Consider the following 13,387-nt stretch of genomic DNA (forward strand, 5'->3'; position numbering starts at 1 on the left):
ATATTGAACTCAATAATAAAATTGAAATAATAGTGTACAAAAATTGAATAAAATAAATGAAAATTATAAAATATTAAAATGATAAAATATCAAAATAATAAAAATAAAAATGATAAAAATGTTGAAATTATGAAAATTAAAAAAAAAATATTAATAGTGTAAAACATTAAAATGATAAAAATTGAAATGATAAAAATTGAAATGATAAAAAAATGAAAATGATAAAAAAATGAAAATAATTAAAAAAATGAAAATAATAAAAAAAATGAAAATGATAAAAAAATGGAAATAATAAAAAAATCAAAATGATAAAAAAATTGAAAATGATATAAAAAATTACAATTATAACTAACAAAAAAGACAACAATTAAAAAATAGAAAAAATAATGTAAAAATAAATAAAAAATATTAAAAAACGCTTACGTTAAAAAAAAACGACAAAACAAGTTACTTTTAAAAACATTTTAAAGGCTTTATAAAAAAAATTGTAAAAAAAAGTGTTATCTTAAATGAAAAAAAAAAGGAGAAAAATGTTCATTTCAAACGTTTTAGGTCATATTTAAATCTTGGATTATTTTAGAAAAAAACAACACCAGCACAAACAGACACTTATTATTTAGTTCTCTCGCACTCCAAGAACTGTGCGACTAGTGTCGGAGAGCGAGATTGAGAAGTTAGTGCCTGGGCAGTCCTGTCTGCATTCCCCGGTGAGGGCTTCTCAGGCAATTAGCAGCAATAAACTCAACTCTCTGTTGATTTTTTTGGGGGGGGGGGCTGACGATAAAAATTCCCCTTACAGCTTAATTTTTAGGATCAACCGGAAGTTGGCGTTTAGCGATTAAAATACTATTACATACTTAAGGCCAGGGACGTGCAGAGGGGATGTGCTAGGGTGCCCAACCACCTGCTCTTTTTACCCCTGCATTAAAAGTGCCCTTTTCAGAGGAATGTATTATTGAGACTTTTGCTCTGCTCCACCGAGACAGTGTTTCTTACTATATTTTTTGCACTTGAGCACCTGCCCTGAAAACGTTCTCTGCTTAAAATAGACCAACGAAAATGTTTTTTAAACTTTCGAACGACAGACCAACGAAAACAATTTCGAACTTTCGCATGACAGACCAACGAAAATGCTACTTCAAACTTGAGCATAAAAAATCAACGAATATTTTATTTAAAACATTCTCATGACCGATCAACGAAAATGAAATTTCAAACTTTTAAATGACAGACCAACGAAGAAAAAATTTCAAATTTTAAATGACAGACCAACGAAAATAAAATTTCAAACTTTTAAATGACAGACAAACGAAAAAGAAAATTCAAACTAGTATGGCAGACAAACAAAATACTACTTCAAACATTCGCATGGTAGATTAACGAAAATGCTATTTTGAACTTAAGCATAACAAACTTAAGCATAGAGGACGAAAATGATGTGAGAAACTTAAGCATGAAAAGCAAATATGTTATTTAAAATTGTAGCGTCATATATTGACAGAAATTTAAAACTCTTACAGATCTTCCCGTTCAACTTGTGATAAATATGTTATTATAAAGATTAGAGTGAGAGGGAGGGAGAGAGAGCGAATCCGTGAAAAAAAAACTGAAAGTAATTTTTTTTTATGGAAATCGCTCCAGCAAGGCAGAAAGCAATCATCCTGAAATGGTTGCCTTTTAAATCATCCTTTTAAAACCTAGATTTAAAAGGATGATTTAAAATATATCCTTTTAAATGAAAACGAAATTTAGATCGTTTTAAATGAAAACGAAACGTTGATGAATTCACACACACACACACACACACACACACACACACACACACACACACACACACACACACACACACACACACACACGAACAAAGCTTCTTTCTGAGAACTTCACGCCTATGGAATTGTCTTCCGTTTTCCTGCTTTCCAGCTGACTACAATATGGCTGTCTTCAAGTCTAACGTAAACAAGTTTTTGATGAGCGGTTCCATATAAGTTAATAAATTTACCGAATTTCCATTACTAACGATTACTATATTGTCTAATTGTCTACTGTACAGGTTTTAACCCTTATCCTCGAGTGGTCTCTTGGCCTTGATATATATACATATATGAGAGGGAGAGAGAGAGAGAGAGAGAGAGAGAGAGAGAGACAGGGGGAAAACAAATGACAGATAAATACAAGCATTTTCTTAAAATCAGAAACATATCAAGATAATAAAAAGCTCAATAGATAGATTTAAAGAAAAAGAAAAGAATTGATGAAAAATAAAATTGAACAAACAATATTTATTGACCCATCAAATGCAAACAAGAAAGTTTTAATCATGAAAACATCCTTAACCCATGGATTTTCAAAGATGAGCTCTTCTCATCAGAAGACTGACATTAGTAAAAAAAAAAAAAAAAAAAAAAAAAAAAAATGCATCGCCGTAAATTTGAAAAAAAAAAAAAAAAAAAAAAAAAAAAAAGCGAATACATAAGACATTTTGGGGAGCGGGGAAAAAACAAAAAGACAAAACAAAAAAAAACACATTTAACAGAATGACAGATAATAACAATCACTAAATTATCAATTCTATCAATTCATAAAACGACACTCCATAAAGCCAAAGGTAGAATGAGAATTGCAAGCGTAAACAATATAAATATTAACTACAGTATATAAAAACGTATTTTGAAATTTGAAAACTCCAATAATTATTGAAGTTGCGTTCAACAGTATTAACAATAAAGAGCATCATGGCATCCCAGTTTTAAACGATTATCGTAAAATTGCATATATATATATATATATATATATATATATATATATATATATATATATATATATATATATATATATATATATATATATATATAACTACGTCATTTACTTACATAAACCTAATATACGAAAGTATAGATTTATGCGTAAACTTTAAGTATTTACTTCAAAAGTGCTCAATACGTAGGTAGAGCTAGTTAGTAATTTATAAAATATATATGGCGATTAAGCTACACTGAATATTCTGCGTTTCATCCACTATAGGATTCGTCAGGTTTATATTTATATATATATATATATATATATATATATATATATATATATATATATATATATATATATATATATATATATATATATATATATATATATATAACGTCTGTGTGTGTCTGGTCACGAATAGGCTCCTATATGGTTGACTATTATAGAAAACTGATCACATATAATGATAGAAGATGCGTCGAGACACAGGAATGGGTATGTTTGATCTGGCATAATGATGATTCATTAAAATTGTGGGGTCTGCGTACGCGCCTGGTCCACAAAGTATGGAAATAAAAAATTAAAAAAAAAAAACAAAAACGGTTATATATATATATATATATATATATATATATATATATATATATATATATATATATATATACTAGCAGTTTAGCCCGGCTTTACTTGAGCCATGTGTACTGTTCATAACTTACCCTACGTGTGAATACCAGAAACTGTCTGAGTAATTTGATAGAGACCGCAGAGGTATTTTTTTAAACTTCGTCCCCAGTTTTGACCCCTTAACATTTATTGTTTTGGTCTCAAATCAAAATAAAAAGTTTGATTCATGTCAAAGTTACCTACATCTAAAATTTCAAGTGTTTGGACCGGAAATTGGTGGAGAAGTTTGGTAGAATCTGCAAAGGTCATCTCTTTCAACTTTGAAATTTTAGCAGCAAAATTTTTGCCTCTGTAGACTAAAAATTGACAGGGTAGTTTGGTAGAGGAATGTACACACCCAGACACACACAGAATTTCACTTATATATATATATATATATATATATATATATATATATATGATTACTTCATTTAATCACATCAGTTTATATACGAAGATATAATTTTATGCGTAAATTGTCAGTATTTACTTCAACAGTGCTCAATACATCGGTAAAGCTACGCAGTAAGTTATGAAAATATATGTGGCAATTAAGCTACACAGAATATTGCGTGTTTCATTCAAATGCATAAGCCTGGCGAATTCTCACGAAACGGAAACACTGAATATTCTGTGTAGCTTAATGGTCATGTATATTTTCATAACTGACTATATATATATATATATATATATATATATATATATATATATATATATATATATATAGATATATAGATATATAGATATATATATGTATATAACGCATGTATATTCGTAATGTCATCGCTGTTGCTACTAATTCACTGCTGTCGCGGAAAGAGAAGTAACAAATGAAACAAAGGAAATGAAAATATTAAAGGGAGATAATTAGGAGAATATTGAAAGCAGGCGAGTGCTGTACATCCTTATTATATGTGCTTATGGGTGGGGGGGGGGGAAAAAAAGACTGAAAGCAAACAAAGAACAAGTGAATTCATTGGAAGCCTGGAAAAACCATGGACTACAATATAAAAATTTAAAAATATTACAGCATTAAGATTTTTTAAAAATTCAATTTATATCAGTATATAATCAATTCTTAATGCTGCAATATTTTAAGTTATAAATTTATTATATTTTTTACTAGAATATCTTGTCCTTTTCTTTTACAGTTTTAACAACTAGTCCTTTTCTTTTCCATGATTAAGCTTAAAACCATATTACTTTTCCTGCTCGCATTTTTCTATTGTAATATATATATATATATATATATATATATATATATATATATATATATATATATATATATATATATATATACACATACATAAATGATAAAAGTCTATATTCCAAATTTCAAAATGTTGACTATCTTACAGTTACAATCTCTCTCTCTCTCTCTCTCTCTCTCTCTCTCTCTATATATATATATATATATATATATATATATATATATATATATATATATATATAGAGAGAGAGAGAGAGAGAGAGAGAGAAAGAGAGAGAGAGAGAGAGAGAAAGAGAGGGATAACATCATGTAATCCATAGTTATTAAAAGAAATATTTTAAAAACACTTTATCACTAGACAATTGTTTTCGCCAATTTTAAGGAAACAACTGTTTTTATTTTTTTTTCTAATATACAAAGATATTAGTCATTCATTTTGTGGTTTGTTTATGAAATCGGGAGAGCAATACACTTACGGCATGGCACGCACTGATGCAAGCGGAATTGGAGCTCTTCTCGCAGCAAAGATGGCCACTCCACGCATTTGGATTTTTGAGAACTGCAAAAAAAAAAAAAAAATAAATAAATAAAAAAATAAGATGAATAAATAAATAAATAAAAATAAATAAAAAAAAAATAAATAAAAAAGCAAGCAAATTAAACAGGATATAATATGATAATTAAATACGTGAAGTTACGTTGGCGAGTACATTGTATAATAAAAAGAGTTATAAAACATAAAGTCGTCTCGCGAGTGGATTGCTTTTCAACGATCATCCGTTAGTATGTGCTGTCCATATAAAAACTCATAAAAACAAAGTTCATTTCAATAAATCTGAGTTGCTTTTAAGATCCTCTTTCAACACTGACGTCAGAATTAAATAGACAATAAAATCGGTTTCAGTTTTAATAAATTGTTACTCATCCAGACACACCTAGATATAAACGTATACAAGCACAAAACTATACATACAAATACCTCACACACTGTGTGTTTGTGTGTGTGTGTGTGTGTGTGTGTGTGTGTGTGTGTGTGTACGCATAAACATAAAAGTGTACACAAATAAACGCACTTATGCACGCGGAAACGTATATATTCTCATAAACTTATCTATATTTATATAAACATGTAAGAGAGCGTATATATATTTCCACAGAAATCTCTCTCTCTCTATGTATATATATATATATGTATATATATATATATATATATATATATATATATATATATATATATATATATATATATATATATATATAATCCTGGCTGCATGCCTAGCCTCAATGATGAGCTGTGAAACAGCGAAACAGTACTGTATGTGGATGACTATAATCCTCCTTGAGTTGAGCATATTGAGAAATGATACACGAATTACCATTAGCGTATAAAGAGATTCTCTTTGTGTAAACAAATCGAGCTTAGGTATTTCGGACGATGTCAAAACATCGTTAATTCACGACTCGCACAGCAGCCGCCGATTAGCGTAATGGTTAGGAGCCTTGACTGTCGTGCAGGTAGTCGGGTTTCAATCCTAACTTTTAAAATATGCAAATAAAAACAAAACTTAATCACTTCTGCTTTTTTTATTGGCATTTACAAATTTTATTTGTGTTTTTCATTGCACGTTGGAATCGTTTTCAAACAAAAACAATACAAATATGTTTACGATTCGATCTATTCTAAAGTCATTTATATATAATGTAATTGACAGTTTAAAGACGTTAAAATTACTCAGATCAGCTTGCCAAGTCGTTGAAACCGTGTTAATAAAAAGGAATTACTTAACTGTTGTGGTTGCAAGGTTGAACAATAATTAGTAAGGAAATACAATGAAGACGCAAACAGCAAGATAACGCAATAAGTGTATTAAAGAAAAGGTATATTTACAATATGTACAAATGACGGTGTCGAGTCAGAGAGTCTTGGTGGGAGGACATGTACGCTCTTCGGTGTCACTTCCGGTGGCATTTGAGTAAGACACACCAAGGCCAACCTAGGCTTGCCATTTACAGTCTTATGTTATTCGCATATGCAAATAAGTGGTTGCCACCACAACATTAACTATTAACACGAAATAACATCTAACATTTTTATAAATTGAACATAAGAATCGTACAATAAGTAACTGTTACCAAAGGCAATAAAAGTGAAATCTCATAGTTTGATAAATAATAGGTTGATAAAGAAAAAAAAAGAAAAAAAAGAGTGACCATGTAATTTCGGAAAACGTCAGTTTTTGACGGACAACCATGCCTTCTTTAATTAATCCTAAATTTTCTTTGGCCCTGTCGGTGGGGCATTAGAATACGCCAACTGTCCCCCTGCAGAGGGTAAAAGTCCCTCAATGGGGGTCCTGGATATGACCTTAAACTATATCCAGTGGTGAGGCCCCAGCTTGTGGGCTTCGGGGAGTGTGGAGTCACCCTTTAATTACCATTGCTCCCAGGTCCACTCTGACCCGGAGTGGTAGTATCTGTTAGGGTCCCAACTATGGGTTAAATGATTCAACGTGAAAACAACAAATATATTCTATTAAAAAAAATATATTCTATTAAAAATTTTTTTCAAAATCTCTGGATTCGTCTTTAAATAACCCGGAAAGGGTTGATATGCCGTAAAACAAAAACAACCAACCAAATTTTCTTTTATTTTGTACAGCATAATAAATGACGTTATATACCTCGCCGTGTCGCTATCTCATTTCCCCTCTATTTTTTTTTTTTTTATCTTTCACCTGGTTGCATACTCATTTTTTATTATTATTTTTAATTTATTATTTTTCTTATCAACGGCGATTTCGTTACGAGTGAGACACGTTCTTTTTTTTTTTTCTTTCCAAGATTTGAATCTTGTTTTGTTTGTTGTTTCTTTGTCGTTTCTGTTAATCGTGACAGGTCATCCCGAATTATTGATAAACGAGCTTTTATCCACCTGTTGGCAGCTGGGTGGCAGACAGGAACGGATACGGGAAGGTGAACAAGTATGTGTGTGTGTGTGTGTGTGTGTGTGTGTGTGTGTGTGTGTGTGTGGTGGGGTCCTTCATTAGAAAATAGGAAAAAGAATCCCCGGGTGGGGGCAGTCAATTTAATGACTAAATCTGACAAGCCCATTTTCAATAGTTCGCTTGGCTACACGTAAACAAAGCCCTACATGTCAACAAAATTTAAAAAAATCACACACACACACGCACGCGCGCACACTCCCACGCGCATACACATATAAGCACGCGCGTGTATTAGTCTTGTTCACCCCCCCCCAAACAAAGTACACTGTTGCTTAAATGTAATGGGTTACTGTTTGGGACCATATCCATAGGGACACTGTGTAGAGAGCTGAGCAGAGAGATATCTGTTCACATTACACTTTGAACTTCTGCATGTCAGTACATTCATTGAAGCAAGGATCTCGGAGGTAATTCCCAATTCTAACTGTTTTTCCGGCATATTGGGATCTCTATAGTGAAGAGGTGGGGGTTTGCTACTTGCCAGCTCAGTAGAGATTACCTACATCGATGGGACGCAAGTGCTACGAGTTCGTCAAAACTAGAAAAACAAATGACTATGATTGAAACATTTTATGGTTGTAAAATGGCTATTGGTAAAAAAGAACCTTTATTTTCAAACCAATAAAATATGCCGAAATTTTCCGACATTTGTATATATATATATATATATATATATATATATATATATATATATATATATATATATATATATATATATATATATATATATATATATATATGTGTGTATATATATATATATGTATATATATATATATATATATATATATATATATATATATATATATATATACTGTCCTGGCAGACCAGTTTCAGTTTTGTTGATTCGGTTGTCTCCCCTTTGTCCTTAACAAGCAACTAATATAAATTCATATGTTATCCCTTTTTTAAAAGCTAGAATCGCCCGATTGTCGAAGACAATATGCAAGCAAGTAAGCAATCAATGTCCACAGGGGAGGGAGGGACGGACACACACACACACACACACACACACACACACACACACACACACACACACACACAAGTCCGAATATGACAATACTTCATACATGAGTAGGGATAGAAAATACTTCAGGTATGGAAAATGGTTTAGATCGATATAAAGAACCGACTTTACAAGAAGCCGAAAGAGCAACGGATCTAATATATGAACCCCAAAAAAGATTTGATAAAAGAAAAAGGCTAAGAAGTTTCAAAGTCGACTTTTTCTCAAGAGCAGAGTTATCCATGAGAATCTCAGGAAAAAAAGAGACATGCCTAGGATATTTTTTTTATGGAAATCGCTTCAGACAAGGCATGGAGCCACTTGATGTAAGGAGCTAAAAATATTACTATAAGGCCGAAAACTTTATAGAAACGGAGATGTGGGGAATAGTTAATAATTGATGTCTAATAACTCTAATCGAAAAGTCTACAAACGTCCGAAAAAATGTGATTAGCAGAAAGTGTCGGCGACTGTCAGAAAAACGTCAGCGATTCGGTAGAAAGGGTACGGATATTGGCGGCGTATAGTGTGCGATTGCCGAGAAAGTGTGATATTTGCGAAATATCTTTGCGGTAAATGGTCATATATATATATATATATATATATATATATATATATATATATATATATATATATATATATATATATATATATATATATATATGTATATATATATATATATATATATATATATTTATGGAAATCGCTTCAGACAAGGCATAAATCCAATTGATATAAAGAAGCTAAAAACTACTGGCTAAGAAACTTGCTAACGATCAGTGTTAGATGAAATAGATTCTGACCCTGAAAACGACAATTCTTTCCCCTTTGTCAGAAACATCCCCCCTGGAATGTGAGGACAAAAGGAAAAATAATTGCGCACAGAAATCACTTTTTCCACTGTTTCCAACGTAATAGATGTATGAAAACTAAAGCCGCTTTCAGGACTGCCAGAAACCATTGTAAGAAAGTAATAAAGAATGCAAGAGAGTTGTATGCTCAATCTGTTAAGTCCAAAGTAGCTGAGCATTACTCCTGATCTTAAATGGAACATGTACATCAAATCTGTTGCCAAGGCCGCTGGAAAAATGGTGGGATCTTTCTATCGATCCGGTAGATATCTCACTGCTGATGCTATTCTCTATCTATATAAGAGCCAGGTACGTCCAAGGATGGAATACTGTTGCCACATCTGGGCAGGAGCTGCTAGAAAGGACCTGGCCTGCCTTGATAGAGTTCAAAATAGACTTCGTAGCCTCATAGGAGATGCCCTTTTCTCTTCCTTGCAACCTCTATCTCACAGAAGAGATGTTGCGAGTTTGTCTCTGATGTATCGTTATTTTCATGGAAAGTGTTCGACTGAGCTTCAATCTATGGTCCCCCTCGCCAAACTTTCACAAGAAACACTCGTCTAGCTGTAAACACTATCAATAATTCCCCCCACTCTTTATCTGTGCCTAAACCTAAACGTAGATTCCATGAACAAAGCTTCTTTCTTAGAACTGCACGCCTGTGGAATTCTCTTCCGTTTTCCTGCTTTCCGGCTGACTACAATATGGTTGTGTTCAAGTCTAACGTAAATAAGTTCTTGATGAGCCGTTCCATATAAGTTATCAAATTTACCAAATTTTCATTACTAATGATTACTATATTGTCCAATTTCTACTGTACACTCTTTTAACCCTTATCCTTCAGTGGCCTCTTGGCCTTGATAATGTGGTGATGCCTATGTAAAAAAAAAAAAATAAGGGAAGCGAGAGTTACGAGGGGGCTTTCAATAAGTTTCCAGACTTTTTCATATGTGCACTTTTATTGATAGTACACACACGGAACTAGTCTCCTTTGAAGTAATCTCCTCCGGCTGCAATGAACCTGTTGTACCGTTCTTTCTAGAAGGCCCCATAGAATTCCTCTTGTGTGAGCTTGTCAATGGCCTTCGCCACAGTCTCTTTCATCTCCTTAATTGTCTCATAACAACAGCCTCTAAAGTTTTCTTTGAGCTTAGTTAATAACAAAAAGTCACAGGGAGCAAGGTCCAGACTATATGGGGGGCGAGGAACTGTCTTGATGTTCATAACAACTTCTTTCTTTCTGATCTCCTCTGAGTACCCTTGGGACAAACTTCACGTAAGTTTTCCGCATCTTCAATTCCGCGCAAATAATTGTCTGTACCGTTCCTACACTGGCATCAAACTGTGAACTTATTATCTCTACAGACACACGACGGTCCTTATACATGAAATTCTTTATTTGGCCAAACAACTCTAGTGTAATGACTTCCTTACGCCTCCCACACCTCTCATCATCCTTCACAGACTCCCTGTCTTCCTTGAATCTCTTATGCCACTCAAAAACTGATGCTCGATTCATGCAAGATTGCTCAGAAACAGTCTAAAGCATTCCATGCACTTCTGTGGCATTTTTTCCAAGTTTAAAACAGACTTTTATTGCATATTGTTTTTCTAAAGTATCCTGACGGCCAGACTGCATTTTTAAAATTCACCAGGTGTGACAATTAGGCTTTAGTAGGGTGTATTCCAATTCATGCCGTTGCTGTTTATTTGAACGTGTAGTCATAAAAATTGGTCAGTCATTTCATTAGATGTGTAACGGTAACGTACTGAATTTTCAAGAATCTATGACAATTTAAAATTCCTGTACAAAAAAGTCTGGAAACTTATTGAAAGAACGGTAGAAGGATAGCGTAAACGGTTCAATAACAGCCTGAAAGTCTCCTTCAAACAGCTCGGTTGTATTCTAACTTGCGGGAAGGGGGGGGGGCTAGCTCAAGACAGATCTATCTGGCGTGCCGCATGCCGCAAGGGAACTACAATTGCTGAATTCGCATATATTGAAGAACGCGAGAGGAAACGTGACATTTAAATAGACAGAGCAGTAAGCAACTCAGCTACAGAATTATCCCACAGGTGTCCCGCATGCGGGAAATATTTCAGAGCTCGAATCGGTGTGACCAGCCATCTCCGGGACCCACCGAACAATTGCAAACGATAGACAAATAACACCACCACCACCACCACCACCACCACCACCTTTAGTGACAAAAGTCTTTAGTTTTTATTAAAAATCCCAGTGTACGGTTGACCCTCACTTATTTTTCAAGATAATAAAATACAACGATATTATCAACATGCACTCCAAAATAAAATTGGGAAAAACAACGGGATAAACGAAACCATGACAATTTATTTTCTTTCATTTGTAAGGGGACGGTAAACTCCTGGAGGGGGGGGGTCACAAAAATGCAGCCATCTTGGTAAACAGAGGATTTATTGACAAAATAGCCAGCAAATCTGTTGTATTCAATCGATGGTCTAAAACAAATAGTCGACATAACTCGCCCTATTGACGTTGGATATTTGCACAGTTACATGGAACGACCAGTGCGAGATTTTCATTGGATCATTTTCTACTATTTCTCTTGTTACATGCGTTCTTAGCAAAACCTATTTACTTGCCTTCTCACGAAGGCAGCGTTAGACACAGTGTGTAACGCTGCCCGGGAACCAATATGCGTTGTGTCCAATTTCAGTTGCAAAGGAGACCAAGACAAAGAATAGGAAATAACTCCAACTCGCTTTTTCTTCGTAGAAACAACATTTATTTCCTCATTGTTACAGCCGGGACGTCACCCACGTAATCTAGAACGATCCTCACGTCTCTCACGAGATCTCGAACGTTATCTCGTTCCGTGCTCCACGTCTCTTCTGTTTAAGGTCTTTTTGTTTTCCCTACAGGTTACATCATTTTGCAATCATTTTCATCTGCGCTATCTTACAAATGTGAGAAAATCCAATTCACAAAAGGGGACACTATTGGCTATTCTGGAAAATTAAAAAAGTAAAAAGAGAATAAAAAAAAAATAAAATAAAAAAAACGCAAAATAGACGTTACCAAAAGCAAGCTAAATTACTCTTCTACATACCTGGATAAGTTTTTTTTGTTTTAGTGTTTTAACTTATTTTAAAGTGTTTTCTTAGTTAAAATATGGGTTGTGTAAAATATGTAGAGTTGGATCGAAAAAAAAATGGCGGTTTCGTTCGAGCCATAGTCGAGCCTAGTTAAACGCTTAAAAGATTAAGAAATAAACAAAATACATGTTCGCACAATTGGTGACATTTATTGCACGTGTTTCTATCAGTATTTTGTTTAATTTCCGATTTTTTTAAACAAAGCTCGAATGAGACCACCATTTTGTTTTTGTTCTGGCTCGACGCGTTTTACACCACCTATATATTTTTTTAAAACTAACATCATTTTAAAGAAAGTTAAAACCATTATTAAGATAGGTAGAGGAGTAACTTAGGTTGCCCTCGGTAACATTTATTTTTAGTATATTTATTTTTTTCACCCTTTTTTTTGCTTTGTTAACTATTCTGGTAAATCACCATGGCAACCAACCTGTCCCATTAATTTCTATACTCGAATGGCTCTTGGCCTTGATGGGCGGTGGACCTCATAAGTTGGAAAAAAGACTACAACTGTGGATTATAATTAGAGCTTTGACAACAGCATATTTTTTTTACATTCTTTTGACTCTCGAGTGTATATCCGACACAGACTACACTAATCAACCGAGAACCACGTAAGTCTATATAAAAACATAAGATATTAACGGATACACACTCAAGAGTCAAAACAATGAAAAGAATATGCTGTTGTCACAGCCCTAATAAATAACTTGGTCGTTTACGGTGAGTCTGTAATCTCTTACTTTTTAAAAAAAAGGCAGGAGCTGCTAAAAAC

General features: G+C 33.2%; 1 protein-coding gene across 1 annotated transcript in view; it reads right to left on the minus strand.

Moving 5' to 3' along the window:
- The window catches only part of LOC145263816 (reversion-inducing cysteine-rich protein with Kazal motifs-like), a 401,252-nt gene that overhangs the window by 131,887 nt on the left and 255,978 nt on the right, over positions 1-13,387 (minus strand). Inside the window, exon 5 of the mRNA XM_080120880.1 lies at positions 5,092-5,174. Within this exon, the coding sequence (XP_079977006.1) occupies positions 5,092-5,174 (83 nt within the window). The remainder of the gene's footprint in view (positions 1-5,091; positions 5,175-13,387) is intronic.

This window comes from Euprymna scolopes, chromosome 39 (genome assembly GCF_053919585.1).
Source record: "Euprymna scolopes isolate OS-2025 chromosome 39, ASM5391958v1, whole genome shotgun sequence".
NCBI lineage: Eukaryota > Metazoa > Mollusca > Cephalopoda > Sepiida > Sepiolidae > Euprymna > Euprymna scolopes.